This window comes from Lethenteron reissneri, unplaced genomic scaffold (assembly GCF_015708825.2).
Source record: "Lethenteron reissneri isolate LAM-NWPU_2019-01 unplaced genomic scaffold, ASM1570882v1 scaffold_1223, whole genome shotgun sequence".
NCBI lineage: Eukaryota > Metazoa > Chordata > Hyperoartia > Petromyzontiformes > Petromyzontidae > Lethenteron > Lethenteron reissneri.
The window spans coordinates 1-19071 of record NW_026890919.1 but is presented as its reverse complement, the minus strand read 5'-3'; the positions used below and the strand labels follow the sequence as shown (position 1 = coordinate 19071).

Here is a 19071-nt window from a genome sequence, read left to right as displayed (position 1 = left end):
AAACAAACGCCGACCATTAACAAAGGACGAGCATTGCCACCGAAGCCGTTCAGAACACCAACAACAACAAGGCACCTCACGGAACTAACCCTCTGTACGCCGACACGTCCATCGGTGCTCGAGGCACTCCGAAGTTTGCTTTCCCTCTGCCGTGTTTTTGTTTGAGGAACCTTCGGTGGCCTTCAGGGGGTCCCATTCGTGCGGTGAATGCCGCGACTTGAGACGTGCACGGACGCGAACAGCCTCTCGTCGGCGACCACCGCGACCAGCTGCGCGCCGCTGAACTTAACAAGATGGCGGGAGCGGAGACTTCCGCGCGCTGGGCCCCGGGTTGGTGACGTCACGCGTCGGCGATGACGTCACGCGTAGATGACGTCACACCCGCGCTGTCGCCGGTTCGGGCGGGGAGGCGGCGATGACGTCATCGCGCGATAGCGCGGGCAGGAAGCGGAGCGCTGACAGCGCGGACACCCCGAGGAGCAGCAGGAGCAGCAGCAGGAGCAGCAGCAGGAGGAGCAGCAGGAGGAGCAGCAGCAGGAGCAGGAGGAGGAGCAGGAGGAGGAGCAGCAGGAGGAGCAGGAGGAGGAGCAGCAGCAGGAGGAGCAGCGGGGAGAGATGCTGCCCGTTACCGTGAACATCAAGCTGCCCGCGCGCTCGCTGCCCGGGGCGCTGCACGCCAACAACCGCCTCGCCGCGGACTGGTGAGTGAGTGGGTGGGCGAGTGGGTGAGTGAGTGAGTGGGCGAGTGGGTGAGTGAGTGAGTGGGCGAGTGAGCGGGCGAGCGAGCGGGTGAGTGTGTGGGTGAGTGAGTGAGTGGGTGAGCGGGCGAGCGGGCGAGCGGGCGAGCGGGCGAGCGAGTGAGCGGGCGAGCGAGTGTGCGGGCGAGCGAGTGAGTGGGTGAGCGAGTGAGCGAGTGAGTGAGCGAGTGAGTGAGCGGGTGAGCGAGTGAGTGAGCGGGTGAGCGAGTGAGCGAGTGAGCGGGTGAGTGAGTGGGTCAGTGAGCGGGTGAGTGTGTGTGCGGGTGAGTGAGCGGGTGAGCGGGTGAGCGTGTGGGTGAGTGGGCGAGCGGGTGAGCGAGTGAGCGGGTGAGTGTGCGGGTGAGTGAGCGGGTGAGTGAGTGAGTGAGCGGGTGAGTGAGTGAGTGAGCGGGTGAGTGAGTGAGCGGGTGAGTGAGTGAGTGAGCGGGTGAGCGGGTGAGCGAGCGAGTGGGTGAGTGAGTGAGTGAGCGAGTGAGCGGGTGAGCGAGTGAGTGAGCGAGTGAGCGGGTGAGTGTGTGTGGGTGAGTGAGTGAGCGGGTGAGTGAGTGGGTGAGTGGGTGAGCGGGTGAGCGGGTGAGCGAGCGAGTGGGTGAGCGAGTGAGCGGGTGAGTGAGTGAGCGAGCGAGTGGGTGAGCGAGTGAGCGGGTGAGTGAGTGAGTGTGTGAGTGAGTGGGCGAGTGAGTGGGCGAGTGAGCGGGTGAGCGAGTGAGTGGGCGGGCGAGCGAGTGAGCGAGTGAGTGGGTGGGCGAGCGAGTGAGCGAGTGAGTGGGTGAGCGGGTGAGCGAGTGAGTGGGTGAGTGAGTGAGTGTGTGACTGAGTGTGTGGGTGAGTGAGTGAGCGAGTGAGTGAGTGGGTGAGTGAGTGAGTGAGCGAGTGAGTGAGCGGGTGAGTGAGCGGGTGAGTGAGCGGGTGAGTGAGTGAGCGGGTGAGTGTGTGTGTGGGTGAGTGAGTGAGTGAGCGGGTGAGTGTGTGTGTGGGTGAGTGAGTGAGTGAGTGAGCGGGTGAGTGTGTGTGTGAGTGAGTGAGCGGGTGAGTGAGCGGGTGAGTGTGTGTGTGGGTGAGTGAGTGAGTGGGTGAGTGGGTGAGCGAGTGTGTGTGTGGGTGAGTGTGTGGGTGAGTGAGTGAGCGGGTGAGTGAGCGGGTGAGTGTGTGTGTGGGTGAGTGAGTGAGTGGGTGAGTGGGTGAGTGTGTGGGTGAGTGAGTGAGTGGGTGAGTGAGTGAGTGTGGCGAGGCGGGCGGCCTTCGTTCTCCTGCACGGAGCGGCGCCGTCGACGTCGTCGCTTCTTTTTCGCTTTAACTCGTGACGTCACGCCGCCTTGGCGACGTCACAATCGTTTGCGCCACGCGGTGACACGTCGAACAATATCGAACGAGTTTGGTGACACTGCGTGGGGTAGTGATGCACAAGCTCCTAGGTCGACTGAGCCTCAAATGAGTAGCTGGTGCGGTGTGTACACATCGTCACTGGGGGAGACCGGGCGTGGTGTTGGCCGCCCACCCCCTCGTGTGCCGTACCCATCTTCACAGGTGCTCGCAACAGCACGTGCCTCAAAATCATAGCGGGGGATTTTTGTCTTTGCACAAGCTCCAGTTTGACAGCAGAGGTCCCACTCCCAATCAGTCTGACGGCATCTTTTCTTCGTCTATGTAACGAACGCTGCTGTGTGGACGCTACCTGGTCTGTCGCTCCACGCGAAGCTTCGGGTCTTCTCACCCTCAGTTATGCTCTCTCCTTTTCTATGCTTGCTAAACGTGGACCCCTGTAAGCGAACATCTGCGCCAGTTAGAAACATTCAGGAATGCCTTCCTACGCTCCACCCAGGGTTTAACCAGGCTGGATTGGAAGATCTGGACACAGTCCCACCAATGAGATATTCTTTCAGTTAAGGCTGCGTCGGATAGAGGGAGCTCAACGGGCACGCACGGGCTAGAAAAGAAATGGGCTGATGTGGAGCTGAGTGGCCTTGCCAATGACTGCTACCGACGGTGTCAAGATCAGCCTCTGGAGGAGGCTCGTGAAGGACGCTACTGGGAAGTTGGAGGCGCTCGCCCTCCAACTGCAACGGAGGGCAGAGGAGCGACGCTCACAACAACGAGCGGAGCGCCGTGCGGCAAGTTGGCACAGTCGGGGGCACAGGTGGTGCATCTGCCAGTCATCTCAGTCAGTCGACCCGTGGAAAAATGGGTCTGTCGCATGACCTGCCAGCGAGCTTTCGACACTTCACGTGGCCTGTGGTGACGTCACCGCCACTTCCTGGAGAATGGCGGTTGTTGCACAATCTCAAATAATACAAACACATGTTCGTCAATAGTGCTTTCATTAACCTAATTGACCCGGTTACACTATGAAGAGGTTTCATTTCCCGAAACGTCACCTATTATATATTTTACATTCAGCATGAAGGGGGGGGGGGGGGGGAGGGCACGTGGAGTGGGGGTAAGGATGAGGGGGGGGGGGGGGGGTTGGGGGGGATAAAGCAAGCAGCTCCCCATCATATTACAAGGTGGTGCAATCATAAACACATCTCAGCTTTTGCCCGGGCTGACCAGCAAGAGTTTAAAGCTTCATTATTGAGAAATAATTATAGCCGGTCTATAACAGTGACGTCACGAGCACACTACTGAAAGACATCTGAGTCATAAAGTGTCAAGCTCGTGTCGAAGAGTGCACACCACGGGTGAGGTGAAGGTCTCCGTTGGGAGTTGGGGTGATTATTAATACCCCATGGACACGTGGGAGCGGGGAGGTAAGAGTAAGCACGCAGACGGAGCTCCACGTTGATGCAAATGTCTCATGAATGGCCATGAAGTCGGGGGGGGGGCTCTTTCCTCTGCCCTGCGGTGCGACACACGTCACCATCTGCCACTGCAGCCCGGGCAAGTCATGCTCAGTGTTGGCCACTTAAGACACCTCCAGTGGCCATCGGCGAAATGTGGAGAAATCCTGGCTGCCTTCACTGAGTCCAGTGATAGGACAAACTGGTTAGCAATGAAATAACATGACAATAATGACAGTAATGACAGTGTTGATGTTCGTGTTAATTTGAGTGATGTTGATGATGGCGGCGCTCATGAGGATAGGATAGGGATTTCCATGAATTGATCGCTTTAATGCCACGGCATCTCAAAGCGAATTACATATACACAGGAAATCCACAACAACACATCAGGGCCACAATTGGGAAAAGTCAGTGGGGAAGAAAAAGAGAAGAGACATCAAGGATCAATAGCAGAGGGGCACGACTGACGCAGGGACACACAGCAACCCGCGCATGCACAGGAGGGCAACAGACGGCCACCTCGGGGGACAAACGACGGCCAGATCGGGTCAACCATTCCAACACTTACCACCACCACGCACTGCCATTATCTCAACACCCCACTCAACCAACCACATCAAAGTCAACTACCAACACCAACTAAAATGCATGCAACCACCAGCACGCACTGACACCATCTCGACACCCCATTCAACTGACAAGCACCACCATCCATAGCCCACCAACTAAATCACTACACCAACCAAACGGTTCCTAAAGCAGCAGTGCTGTGGTGACTAGGCCCTTCACTGCTTCACTGTGCCGTGGCAGGGCCCCAGTGTGTAGTATCGGCAAGGCCCCGAGAGGGAGCCGAGGGCACCTGGTCAGGAAAAGGCTGGGAGGTGAGCAAGCGGAGTAGCTAATGCAGGGACTAAATATAGACAAGAGTTACACAATAAACAACAATAAATCAACAAGAAATAAAACAAAATGCATTCAATGTGCATTTGTTCTCGGAAGTATTTAGCGATAATAACGGTAGTTCTCACGCCGGGCACACTTGAAGCAGTCCATCCCTAGGTTGTACAGGATCGAGATGAGGGTGTGTGTGTTGATCTTTCCCCCTCTGAGTTCCTGATGTGCGGCCACTCGCCGGAGCGGACGCAGATTCCGGCCCCAGTGGAGCGTGACCTGAGTGGTGCTCGTTGGCGTGTGTAGGGGATGGCAGGGCTTGCTGGCATATGGATGCCATTCGCTGGTCATGGTGGTGGATCCTCGCACGGCCCAGACAATCCAGGCTCTGGACAAACACAAGGCAACAGTCGTCAAGGTAACTCCTACCACGGAGCTCACACTCGCAGAAACAAACCCAGCCCCAATCCGAACCCACAGCCTGCCCCCGTCGCCCCGAGTGGTGCTGTGCGTGGATGGCACTGTGGACGCGTGGCGGGTGCTGTGTGTGTGTGCACTGTGTACGTGTGACACTGTGTACGTGTGGCGGGTGCTGTGTGTGTGGCACTGTGTACGTGTGACACTGTGTACGTGTGGCGCTGCGAACGTGTAGTGCAGTGTACATGGGTCGCTGTGTACGTGTGGCGCTGTGAGTGGCTGGCGCTGTGCCCACTGCAGGTGAAATGGGCTCGGGAGAACTACCACCACGATGCGTGCGCCCCCTACTCCGCCCGCTTGGCCTCGGGGGACGCTAGCGGCAAAATCGTGGTGTGGGACGTGGCCGCGGGCGGAGCGCGCTGCGAGATCCAGGAGTACACGAAGCCTGTGCAGGGTATGCATACGCAGACAGATATCTCCCATATATCTTTGAATAGACTGTTGGGGTAAGTGCTGTTCGCGAGCACCTATGAAAGCACCAAGTACTAGGAGAGGCCCGGGACCAGTTTAAATAATCGTCACTGGTTTTGACCGTGAGCGAGAATCGAACTCGGGTCACCGGGTTCGTAGCGCAGTGGGCTAATATCTGCACTGCCACACATACAGGCACGCACGCACGCGCACACGGAGAGATCTTCTATTTACCTTTGTAAACTCAGGGGAAAGTGCTGTGAGCAAGCACCTGTAAAGAATGGTGAGGCGAACATGAGAACGATGTGGTGCACACCACACCTGGCCGGCTCTGCCGTTCCTATGCTTGCGTGCTAATGCCACACCAAGTCCTCGGTTTAGGCTGGGTAGGCCAAGGCTAAACCAACGCGGACATCGTTTGACATTAGATGCCACCTGCCACTGCTTCCAGTCAAATCTGAGTAGCTGGAATTGCACTGCACCAAACACAAGCTCACCTCTCCACCGCTCTGCACTACACACACGCGCTTGCGTCTTGTAGAGAGTGATGTGGTGTTGATTCATGGACCACCATACAGTTCCAGTGGCATGGATTCCATTCCTGACCATGCACATCTGTGGTATCTGAACCTATCCTGAGCATGACTTGGTTGACTCGGCATTAAATGAGTATGCATGTATGTTGAACTTCTTTCGCACTGTTCGTCGCCAACCGTGCTAATCAGAGGTGCGGGGGAAGCACAACAAACTATACACAAAAAGCAGTTCTAAAGAAATTAGTAACTAGTGTGGCGTGCGACCGCTTTCTTTGGGAAGATAATGGTGGCTGGACATTGTTCTGGCTATACCGCTGGGCTGCCCATCTTTTAAAAGATGCTCACCAAACAACATTTTCCTCTTCAGCAGTGGTTCCCAACCTTCCTGCTGTACCCGCAGACCTTCTGTCAACTTTGAAAAAATATTCGTGGACCTCCACCATGCACCGATAACATAACTCCCGTCGTTTTGAGAAAAACATCAAAGTGTCTACAGCAGTTTCGTAGAAAACTTCTCACGGCCAGTGGTCCACGGACCGTGGGCTGAGAACTGTCGCTGTACGGCCTGCGAGGCCGAACAGGAATCGCCTTGTCGTTTGTGACTCTCACACGGTCGGGTGGCGGTGCCGCGGGGCCCTCCCTGCAGACATGGAGTGGCTGTGGAGCCAGGACGCCAGCCTGGACCTGCTTCTCGCCGTGCATCCCCCGAACTTGCTGGTGCTGTGGAACGCAGACACGGGCACCAAGCTGTGGAAGAAGAGCTACGCGGAGAACATCATCTCCTTCTCCTGCGACCCCTTTGATCCCTCCAGCCTCGCCCGTCCGTGCCACCTGCTGCTCCCACATGCATTCCCGTTCTCAGATACCCACTTTATCAGTAGCTCACCCAGCTCTCAGAAACTCACCAAGCTCTCAGAAACTCACCAAGCTCTCAGAAACTCACCCAGCTCTCAGAAATTCACCTACACTCTCAAAAACCCAACCACTATTATGAACTCACCCATTCTTTTACAAAACTGACTCTCAGAAACTGATACATTCTCTCAGCAGCTGTGTGTGTGTTTGCAGTTTTAACGAGTGAGGGCACGGTGTGTGTGTGTGTGTGCAGTGTTCACGAGCGAGGGCACGGTGTGTGTGTAGTGTTGATGAGCGGTAGTGTAACAACACGCTGCGCTAAGAAGCTGGCGACCCGGGTTCGATTCCCGCTCACGGCCAACACCAGTGACGATTATCTGAACCGGTTCTGGGCCTCCACTAGGTCGACTCAGCCTCAAATGAGTACCTGGTGTTTTGTGTAAACATTGCCACTAGGGAGACGAAGGCGGCCGGGCTTGGTTTTGGCCACCCAACCCCTCGTGTGCTGTGCCAGCCTTCATATGTGCTCACTAACAGCACTTGCCCCAACAGTCTGTTAGAGGCTATACGGGGGATCTTTGTCTTTGACGAGCAAGGGCACGGTGTGTGTATGTGCGGTGTTGACGAGCGAGGGCACTGTGTGCGCAGTGTTGACGAGCGAGGGCACTGTGTGTGTGCGGTGTTGACGAGCGAGGGCACGGTGTGTGTATGTGCGGTGTTGACGAGCGAGGGCACGGTGTGTGTGTGTGCGGTGTTGACGAGCGAGGGCACGGTGTGTGTGTATGTGCGGTGTTGACGAGCGAGGGCACTGTGTGTGTGCAGTGCTGACGAGCGAGGGCACGGTGTGTGTGTGTGCGGTGTTGACGAGCGAGGGCACTGTGTGTGTGCGGTGTTGACGAGCGAGGGCACGGTGTGTGTGTGCGGTGTTGACGAGCGAGGGCACGGTGTGTGTGTGTGCGGTGTTGACGAGCGAGGGCACGGTGTGTGTATGTGCGGTGTTGACGAGCGAGGGCACTGTGTGTGTGCAGTGCTGACGAGCGAGGGCACTGTGTGTGTGCAGTGCTGACGAGCGAGGGCATGGTGTTCGTGCACGACTTCTCCCCATCGAGGCCGCCACCGAGCGCAGGCAGGAAGGTTTACATCTCCAGCCCCAGCTCAAGCACCGCCGGTGTTGCCGCGGCAGCGGGACGCGCTCCCACGGGCGCCCGGCGAGCGCTCAACCGTGTCAAGACGCTGATCACCGACGAGAAGCCGAGGTGTGAGCGGCCCCTAATATACAGGAGGTCGTGGGTTCGATCCCGACCCTGACGCCTGTATATTTGGAGTTTGCATGTTCTCTCTGCCCGTGTCATGTGGACTTTTCTCTGAGTCCTCCGGTTTTCCCCTCCACATTCAGAAACATGCATTCAGAGTATTTGGCTGCAATGCATGTTGACGTGATAAGCCACTTCGTTTGTGGCCAGGTCACTTTTGAAAAAGAGCTTTTTCGATCAATGGGCCTTACCTGGTAATTATTTTTTAGTTTTAATCATAATATAAAAAAATGTATTCTTCATTCCTATCGTGGATGAACCTAGACTCAAACCTCTCCTGTGTGAATTTAACACGCGAGTACTTTCGCAAACAATGTTGTTATTCGTAATAGATTTTTGGGTCAGATCGCGCACGTGAAATGCTTGCCGTAAACCCTCCTCCACCCGTCACAGCCAGTTAATAAAGTTGTGACGTCATCAAACGTCCCAACTCATTACTGCTTCGGCAGCACCACCGATGTGGTTGTTGGAGAGCGATCCACACACAACATTTAACAACCGGGTAGTCTAACGTTTTGCTGATAGTCACAACCAGCATTATCAGGCAGTTGCTCGAAAATTTGAAAATCTCCTCCAGTCTTGGCCTTAGGTGGTGTGATGTCACCAATGTGCACCCACAAGGTGGCTCACTTCCCAACCTCATCATGGGACTACCCCTCCTGGTTGATGGCGACACGACCGAGTGCGTGAGAGTTCTGCTCCATCACAGCTGGAAGTTGGCCATATTTCTGAGAATACCAACTCGCCAAGCTTCAGAACCCCGGTTCAATCACAGGCAGCAGCTTCTATTTTAACCCAGGATCTTAGCGAAGCCAGCTTCAGCGCTGCTACCTCCCGAGTCATCTGACCTCTTCTGAAGTCAATAATTACACACCTGGGCCTTTTAGGTATTCAGCTCTGCTTCTGCACCCTCGCTCTCAGATTGTCCCGACACTCCCTATGACTTGTGTCATACACAAGTATCCACCTGGGACGATAGCCGATCCTGTGTTAGCAGTGTATTTGATGAACATCAAGAAACGTGGAATTAAAAATGCAAATCGATTAAAAGAGGGAACTGATTACATATATGCATTTTTCAAACACGGCAAGTGAATTTAGTGGAGCAGAAAGAGAAATGCAGACGCACCGAAGATGAAAACCAGTGCCAGAGATCTGAACATCGGGCGGTGTGAGAGAGTGAACACAGCTGTATATAAGCTGCGCAGACATTAAGTGCGCAAGCCTTCCACTCTTCACTTGTACTCAAAAGTGCATCGTGGTGACATCACCACTACTCCGCGGGGAATGATGGTCGTTGTAGTGTGGACGTGCCCCATATGTGTGTGCAGTGTGGAGCGGTAGTGTAGCGGTTAGCACTACGCTGCGCTACGAACCCGGGTGACCCGGGTTCAAATCCCGCTCACGGCCAACACCAGTGACGATTATCTGAACTGGGCCTCCCCTAGGTTCACTCACCCTCAAATGAGTACCTGGTGCGGTGTGTAAACATCGCCACTGGGGAGACAAAGGCGGCCGGGCGTGGTGCCGGCCACCCACCCCCCTCGTGTGCCGCGCCGGCTTTATAGTGCGCGCTAACAGCACTTGCCCCAACTGTCTGATCAGGCTATTTGGGGGATCTTTGTCTTTGCAGTGTGGAGGGGGTGCTGCTCACAGAGTGCATCCAGATGTCGTACCTGCCCGCCCACCGCTCCCACATGCTGCTGCTGTACCCACGCGAGATCGTCATCCTCGACCTGGAGATCAGCCAGACAGTTGGCATCGTCGCCATCGAGCGCAGCGGCGTGCCCTTCCTGCAGGTGCCGTCTCGCGCGTGGGGGCCACTGCCGCCGTTTGTCGTTGACCTCGTTGACCTCATTGACCTCGTTGACCTCGTTGACCTCGCCCACCGCTGGCGGTGATATTGACGGTAGCGGTGGTCGTCCGACCGCCGCCGATGCCGGTCGCTGCGGTCGAGTTGGCATGAAGCGGGCGGCTCTAGTGCGGCTGTAAGAGCGAGCGGCTGTCGCCCTGTGGTGGGGGGCACCGTGAGCGCCGACCGTGGAGTGCAGCGCTGGGGTGGATGACGACGCTGATGATTCATGACAGCGGTGAATGATGATGATGAAAATAGATGAAGGTGATAGATCAAGAAGGAGGTTGATGAATTTTGATGCTATGGATGATGATGATGGATGAAGAAGGATAGATGTTCGTGTTGGGTGAATATATGGATGATCTAGAGATGTACATTACGAAGTTGCCAAGTATAGTCCACTGCTGCTTCTCTCATAGCTGAAAGGTTTCTGGTATTGTGCTGGGCCACTGCAAGGCGCCACACTGCTTCACTTCCACCTTTTCATCTCTTATGCAATATACAGGAAAGGGGAACCACGTGGTAACTTGTACATAATAGGATGACAACCACTTTTGTAGATAATAGGATGATACCACGGATGGCGAGATGTTAACTGCCTCGCCTGGTATATAGCAGGCCGTGGGTTTGATCCCGACCCTGATGATGCCTGCTGTATATTCAGAGTTTGCGTGTTCTCCCCGTGGTCATATGGATTTTTCTCCAGGTCCTCCGGTATTTCCCTCCACACTCAGAAACATGCGTTTAGAGTATTTGGCTGCAATACATTTCTACATGATAAGGCACTTTGTTGAGCGATAATTCGTGGCCAGGTCGCTTGTGAAAAAGAGCTGTACAGCTCAGTGGACCTTATCTGGTAAAATAAAAAAATAATGCAGTGTAGCCGCCACGGCATCCCGGTTGGCAGTGTTGGCGGTGTTGGTGGTGTCGCTTGTTACCCATGCCCCCTGCGGTGCGCGCGGTGCAGGTAATCCCGTGCCGCCAGCGCGATGCCCTCTTCTGTCTGCACGAGAACGGCTGCGCCACCCTGCGGGTGCGGCGCCCCAACCGCCCCAGCGTGCCCGTGCTGGCCCCCGCCGATGAGGCCGGTGCGTCTCTGCCGCCGCATCCAAAACCCCGCGCTCGCGCTCTCTCCCAGCGTGAGCCACACGCACGAGGGCACGGGTCGCGCGCGGAGTGGCGGCGCACCGAGGCTGCGTGTTTATTTCCCGCCTCTATACTCTTACGCTGGTGGTTCGTCGGGATCACCAGTCGAGTTTCCATTCATCTCCTAAATCGCGCCGTTTTGATATCTCAATCATCGTCGTCGTCGTCGTTGTTGTTGCGCTCGTTCACCCAGGAAAGCCTCGCCGAGTCTCAAGACTGTTGTTCAGGAGGATCCTGCCACATGTTTCAGAGTAGGGGGCGATGTCGCGACTCGGTGTGATCCACGTTGAGTAATGTGCAGGTATATTTTCAGCATTTGGGTGTTTAGCCGATACGAGTTGCACTGAAGTTTTCTTTTGGCTATGGTAGGATAACCAGTGAAGCCGGAGGAATTCCACGCAGAACAACAGCGGGAGAACGTACAAATTCCACACAGAAGAGATCGAACCCAGAACCCTTGCTGTGATGTGCAGGTGTTTCCACTGCGCCACCACCCTGCCACCCATTGCAGTATAGCGTTGCAGTGCAGTGTGATAGCAGCTGGGACATGCGCAATGAGTGAGATTGGCTAGTGGGGATGTGAGATTGGCTTGTGGCACCATGTATGTGTGTGTGTTTGGATGTTGTGTGTGTGTCACTGTATTGATGTCACTGTGTGTGTGTATTGTGTCGCTGTGTGTGTATTGTGTTGCTGTGTGTGTATGTTCTGTTACTGTGTGTGGGTGTTCTGTTTCTGTGTGGGTGTTGTGTTGCTGTGTGAGTGTGTGTGTTACGTCATTGTGTGTTGCATGTGGGGAGCGGTGGTGTAGCGGTTAGCGCGCTGCGCTTCAGACCCGAGTTAAATTCTCGCTCATGGCAAACACCGGTGGCAATTATCTGAACCGGTCATGGGCCTCCCCTAGGTCGACTCAGCCTCAAATGAGTACCTGGTGAGGTGTGTAAATATCGCCACTGGAGAGACAAAGACGGCCGGGCGTGGTGCTGGCCACCCATCCCCTCGTGTGCTGTGCTGGCCTTCATAGGTGCTCGCTAACGTCTCTGTGTGTGTATGGTGTACTGTGTGTGTCGCTGTGTGTGTTGCGTCACTGTGTGTGTGGTGTACTGTGTGTGTGTCGCTGCGCGTGTGCGCATCACTGTGTGTGTTGCATCGCTGTGTGTGTGTGTGTGTCGCTGTGTATGTGGTGTACTGTGTGTGTGTGTGTGTGCGCGTCACTGTGTGTGTTGCATCGCTGTGTGCGTGTGCGTCGCTGTGTGGGTGTGTGGTGTACTGTGCGCGTCGCTGTGTGTGTGTGTTGCGTCGCTGTGCATTGTCACTGTGTGCGTTGTATCACTGTGTGTGTTGTGTCACTGTGTGTGTTTCGTCACTATGTGTTTTGCATTGCTGTGTGCATAGAGGTGGACTGTGTGTCTGCGGACGTGGTGTACGAGCTGCGCTGTCAGTCGGACGCGGTGCGCGTCACCAAGACGGTGCGCCCCATGGCGCTGGGCTGCTGCCCCGTGGGGGAGAATGCGGCGGCCATGCTGGTGAGCGACGGACGCTTGCTCGTGTGGGAGCTGCACGCCACACGCGGGTACGTGGGGGCGAGGGTACGCTGGGTGATGGTACGTGGGGGCGAGGGTTCGCTGGGTGATGGTGCGTTGGGGCGAGGGTTCGCTGGGTGATGGTATGTGGGGGCGAGGGTACGCTCGGTGATGGTGCGTGGGGGCGAGGGCACGCTGGGTGATGGTACGTGGGGGCGAGGGTACGCTGCGTGATGGTGCGTGGGGGCGAGGGTTCGCTGGGTGATGGTATGTGGGGGCGAGGGTACGCTGGGTGATGGTGCGTGGGGGCGAGGGTACGCTGGGTGATGGTGCGTGGGGGCGAGGGTACGCTGGGTGATGGTGCGTGGGGGCGGGGGTTCGCTGGGTGATGGTGCGTGGGGGCGAGGGTACGCTGGGTGATGGTACGTGGGGTTAGGGTGTACGTGGGAGTCGGGGGATCCCCTCTCTCAAAGTGCAAATAGGCAATAAAGTCATCCAGTTGACACATTTTTATTGTTTTCAGTTGTTCGAACAGAAGGACCTATACAGCTTTGCGAATTCAAGTTTGTCAGATTGAACCTGGTTTGCTCGGTAACATTACCCTCTCATCGAGCGTCCCGTAAGCCTCTGTTCTGAACAATAGACCTGGGAGCTGTGGTCGTTTCTTGTAGCCTGACATTCTGAGGCTGTGCACGCTGTGGGGTGGCCAGGACATCGAGACACTTATTGCAGGAGCAGCTCCGCGAGTTTACCTCATTCTGGGGTAGCTGAGTGCGGGGTTAGTTATTTCTGTACTTATCTATCAATCTAGATTTGTACTGATCCTTGTGTTAGTGTACCTCTGTGCTCGTGTATCTATACTCGTGTTGGTGTGTTGGTGTATAGTTTAGCGCACTGTGCTACTCACACAGTAATCCAAGTTCGATTCCTGCTTACAGCCATGACCAGTGACGGTTATCTGAACCGGTTCTGGGCCTCCCCTAGATCGACTCGGTCTCAAATGAGTACCTGGTGCGGTGTGTAAACATCACCACGAGGGAGACAAAGGCGGCCAGGCGTGGTGTTGGCCACCCACCCCCTCATGTGCCGTGCCGGCCTTCATAGGTGCTCGCTAACAGCACTTGCCCTAACGGTGAGCTAAGGCTACACGGGGATCTTTGTCTTTGTGTGTGCTGGTGCAGCTGTGCTCAGGGTGGCTCCTCTCAGCTGCTGTCTCCGCTCTCCTTCTGCGGGGCACTTGCTGGGCCACGCACCCCCACGCTGCCGGACCTTTCCCTCGACAGCGCCTTTGGTACAGCAGCACACAGCAGCATAGCACACAGAAGAAGCACTCAGTGGCATAGCACACAGCACAAACCCCATTCGCCTCTTGCCTGTAGCTTTTTTGCAATCTTGGTGCTCGTAACATTTCGCATTGTCAGCTGCCTCCACGTGGAGTGCCGTCCGCGTGGCGTCGCGTTCTCTACAATGCAAGGAGACACGCGCAGTGCGAGCCGGTGAGCTGCTGCTGTGCAGCCTCCTCGCTGGAGGAGCACAGCTTCCGCGCTTGGTGTCTACACGCGGTTCTTGTGAAATGTTGAACTTCTTGGAAGCTGGAGAATCCTCCACGCTTTGCCCTCTAAAATGCAACTTGCGAAAATGAAGGCTTGAAAGCTGGGCGACAGTGACGCACGTGGCCTGTAATCCGGCACTGCGGAGGCAGCGAGGATTTGTGGACCGCACACATCTTGGGGATGGAGCGTTTCTTCCCTCACAATGTGTGAGGTGTCTCCAGGCACTCCGGTTTCCTCCCACATGTGCACACTCATTGATTGGCCGATAACACCTCAATATATAGAGGGCTGCAGCTCACCACACGGCTGCCCTCCTGCTTGTCTGGTTCCTCGCGCCTCTGATCGATCTCTCTCTCTCCGCAAGTGAGCGAAGCCCTTTGACAGTTGAAAGTATAATGATGTTAATGTTAGCACCGTGAGGTGCTCTTAGTTCAACCGATGTGTCGATCCTGCCTGCGAGAGTTAACATCTCTCCACTGTGGCGAGACGTTAACCACCTCGCCTGGTACACAGGAGGGTGTGGGTTCAATCCCGACCTGACGCCTTTATATTTGGAGTTTGCGTGTCTCTCTCCTCGTGGTCTCGTGGATTTTTCTCCAATTCCTCTCTTTTCCCCTCCACATTGAGAAACAGCGTTTCGAGTATTTGGCTGCTATAAATTACCACATGACAAGCCACTTCTTTGAGCTATCGTTTGTGATAGCAGGGACACTTGTGAAAAAAAATGCTCTACAGCTGGTTAAAAAAAGAAGTTAGTAGTTTAGTCAACCGTCTCGTGTTGCCAAGCGCCGTGTGTGAGGCTGCCGCGCTGCGGCTTCATGTGCCGCTGCTGCAGGCCAGTGCCTGGTGTTTGCGGACGAGCACTCCGCAAGGCCGCCGGGTCCGCAGCAGGAAGTTTCCCTGCGCTTCCTGCTCACGGGGCTGCTCTCCGGCCTGCCGCCCCCGCCGTTTGTGCTGCGCATGTGCCCCCCACTCACCACCAAGAACCTGGAGCAGTACCAGCCCCTGCTGGCCGTCGGTATGGTGCACACACGGACATGTGTGTGTGCGTGTGTGTGTGTGTGCGTGTGTGTGTGCGTGTGTGCGTGGTGTGTGCGTGTGTGCGTATGTGTGTGCGTGTGTGTGGTGTGTGTGTGTGCGCGTGTGTGCACGTGTGTGTGCGCGTGCTCGCACACGGTGCACACCGCCCAAAGACAAAGATCCTCCGTGTAGCCTTTAACAGAACTGTTTTGGGCAAGTGCTGTTAGCGAGCACCTATGAAGGCTGGCACAGCACACAAGGGGGTGGGTGCCAGCACCACACCCGGCCTCCTTTGTTTCCCCAGTGCTGATCTTTACACAGCGCACAAGGTACTCATTCACACTGAGGACCAGGACCGGTCCGGATATTTGTCACCGATGTTGGCCGTGGTTGGTGTTGTGGTGGTGGTGTTGTGGTGGATGTGTGCTGTAGTGGTGGTGTTGTGGTGTATGTGTGCTGTGGTGGTGGTGTTGTGGTGGATGTGTGCTGTGGTGGTGGTGTTGTGGGTGGATGTGTGCTGTAGTGGTGGGTGTTGTGGTGTATGTGTGTTGTAGTGGTGGTGTTGTGGGTGGATGTGTGCTGTAGTGGTGGTGTTGTGGTGTAGTTGCTGTAGGGTGGTTGTTGTGGTGGATGTGTGCTGTAGTGGGGATGTTGTGTGTATGGGTGTTGTGGGTGGTGGTGTGGGTGGAGGTGTGCTGTAGTGGTGGTGTTGTGGTGTATGTGTGCTGTAGTGGTGAGGTGTTGGGTGTAGGTGTCTGTGTGGTGGTGTTGTGGTGGATGTGTGCTGTGGTGGTGTGTTGTGGTGGATGTGGCTGTAGTGGTGGTGTTGTGGTGGATGTGTGCTGTGTGGTGGTGTTGTGGTGGATGTGTGGTGTAGTGGTGGTGTTGTGGTGGATGTGTGGTGTAGTGGGGGTGTTGTGGTGGATTGTGCTGTAGTGTGGTGTTGTGGTGGATGTGGTGCTGTGGTGGTGGGTTGTGGTGGAGTGTGCTGTGTGGGTGGTGTTGGGTGGATGGTGCTGTAGTGGTGGTGTTGTGGTGTATGTGTGCTGTGGTGGTGGTGTTGTGGTGGATGTGTGCTGTGGTGGTGGTGTTGTGGTGGATGTGTGCTGTAGTGGTGGTGTTGTGGTGGATGTGTGCTGTAGTGGTGGTGTTGTGGTGGCTGTGTGCTGTGGTGGTGGTGTTGTGGTGGATGTGTGCTGTAGTAGTGGTGTTGTGGTGGATGTGTGCTGTAGTGGTGAGGTGTTGTGGTGGCTATGCGCTGTAGTGGTGGTGTGGTGGTGGATGTGTGTGGGTGTGGTGTGGTGTTGTGGTGGATGTGTGGTGTAGTGGTGGTGTTGTGTGGATGTGTGGTAGTGGTGGTGTTGTGGTGGATGTGTGCTGTGGTGGTGGTGTTGTGGTGGATGTGTGCTGTGGTGGTGGTGTTGTGGTGGATGTGTGGTGTAGTGGTGGTGTTGTGGTGGATTTGTGGTGTAGTGGTGGTGTTGTGGTGGATGTGTGGTGTAGTGGGTGTTGTGGTGGATGTGGTGTAGTGGTGGTGTTGTGGTGGATGTGTGGTGTAGTGGTGGTGTTGTGGTGGATGTGTGCTGTAGTGGTGGTGTTGTGGTGGATGTGTGCTGTGGTGGTGGTGTTGTGGTGGATGTGTGCTGTGGTGGTGGTGTTGTGGTGGATGTGTGCTGTAGTGGTGGTGTTGTGGTGGCTGTGTGCTGTAGTGGTGGTGTTGTGGTGGATGTGTGGTGTAGTGGTGGTGTTGTGGTGGATGTGTGGTGTAGTGGTGGTGTTGTGGTGGATGTGTGCTGTAGTGGTGGTGTGTGTGGATGTGTGTGTGGTGGTGTTGTGGTGGATGTGTACTGTGGTGGTGGTGTTGTGGTGGATGTGTGCTGTGGTGGTGGTGTTGTGGTGGATGTGTGCTGTGGTGGTGGTGTTGTGGTGGATGTGTACTGTGGTGGTGGTGTTGTGGTGGATGTGTGCTGTATGGTGGTGTTGTGGTGCATGTGTGCTGTGGTGGTGGTGTTGTGGTGGATGTGTGCTGTGGTGGTGGTGTTGTGGTGGATGTGTGCTGTAGTGATGAGGTGTTGTGGTGGATGTGTGCTTGTGGTGGTGGTGTTGTGGTGGATGGTGTGCTAGCTAGTGGGGGTGTTGTGGTGGCTGTGTGGCTGTAATGGTGATGGTGTTGTGGTGGCTTGTACGATGCTGTAGGCAGCGAGTAGTGGACTCGGTGCTGGTCTACCAGTCACTCACCAGCGGGTCTGATCCTCTACAAGGAGTTCAGTGTGCACACCTGTGAGGGGTCCGGTACTGGAAGCACCGCAGACTAACACACGCGGACTGGACACGCAGACTACACGCGGAGATGCACGTGGTGTCCGCGCTGTGCGTCTACACGGGGAGTCCACGGAGACAAGACAATGGACTCAGAATGTTGAGGCAAGTGCTGTTAGGGAGCACCTATTCGGCCGGAGCAACACAAGTGAAGGTGGTGTGACTGTCGCCACGTTCGTCCACTTACGTCTCCCCAATGGTGATGTTTACACGCCACACGCAGTACTAGTTTGAGGCTGAGTTGACCTAGGCAAGGCCATGACTGACGTTGGCCAGGGGCGGGAATGAACTTGGTCGCCGAGTTCGTATTGCACTTCAGGCTACGCCCCGTCCCAAAACACAGTCACCCAACACACATTGTTCTCCGGATATTCATAACAACCACACACCATCAGCACAGTCAAACACAGTGTCCACTGTACCTACACAACACACGGCATCACATGGCACACACAACACCAAACACTCAACATACGAAGCACACACTAGGCCATCAAATTAAACTCGGTATGTACTCAACACACAGTTAGCAGAACCTGCAGCACAAAGTAAGCCCACACACAGAGTAAACTGTAACAACAAACACACGTACATTGTCCAGCACACTCGCAGATGCAGAACACCAAGCACAGAAGCCAGCACTCATAAATTGTGTATGTGTGCTTGTATGTCTTTGTACAGCCTCAAATTAGTACCTGGCGCGATGTGTAACATCGCCACTGGGGAGACAAGGCAGCCGGGCGTGGTGTTGGCCACCCACCCCCTCGTGTGCTGTGCTGACCTTCATAGGTGCTGCTAACAGCACTTGACCCACAGTCTGTTTAGGCTATATGGGGGATCTTTGTCTTTTTTTGCCTTTGTGTGTCTGTGCTTGTGCCTGGTTCTTGTGTGTGTTTGCCTGTGTGTGTCTTTGTGTGCCTGCGCCTGTGTGCCTCTGTGTGTGCCTCTGTGTGTGTGTGTCTCTGTGTGTGTGTCTGTGCCTTTGATTGCCTCTGTGTGTGTCTGTGCCTGGATTGCCCTGTGTATCTGTGTGTGTGTGTGGCTGTGCCTGTGATTGCCTCTGTGTGTGTCTTTGTGTGCCTGCGCCTGTGATTGCCTCTGTGTGTGTGTGTCTGTGCCTGTGATTGCCTCTGTGTGTGTCTGTGCCTGTGATAGCCTCTGTGTGTGTGGCTGTGCCTGTGATTGCCTCTGTGTGTGGCTGTGCCTGTGATTGCCTCTGTGTGCCTCTGTGTGCCTCTGGTGTCTCTGTGTGCGCAGGGGTATTGAGTGGGTGAGCCTGACATCATTCCTGTCCCACGCCAGCTCCACCCCTAATAACGTGGGCTTGGTTCGCAATGACTTCAACTGGTGGACATTCTACAGGTACACACAAACACACATGCACACATGGACTTGCATCGACACGATTGCAACACATTAAGCAACACACCGATACGCACATGCATACATGCCGGGCGAGGTACACTTTGAGGCCATGTGGATCCGGAAAATCTTAGCAAAATCACAGGACCGGCCCACCTCTATCTATCTCACATTGTCTAGCCAAGTCTTTCAAAGCCATGAAGAAGAAGTTTCAGGGGCTCTGAATCTTTATTTTTGGTCCTCAGGTTTCCAGAGCCCTTGCTCACAAACATGA

General features: G+C 55.4%; 1 protein-coding gene across 1 annotated transcript; it reads left to right on the top strand.

Annotated features, from left to right (window-relative positions):
- Positions 1-392: 392 nt before the first annotated feature.
- LOC133361761 (WD repeat-containing protein 11-like) lies at positions 393-15114 on the top strand (the record flags this gene model as incomplete). Its single annotated transcript, XM_061580759.1, has 10 exons — positions 393-701; positions 4736-4847; positions 5147-5300; positions 6500-6673; positions 7769-7964; positions 9655-9820; positions 10844-10964; positions 12416-12593; positions 13725-13834; positions 14932-15114. Coding segments are annotated over exons 1-10 (1480 nt in total), but the record flags the coding sequence as incomplete, so codon positions are not given.
- Between the last annotated feature and the right edge of the window lie 3957 nt (positions 15115-19071).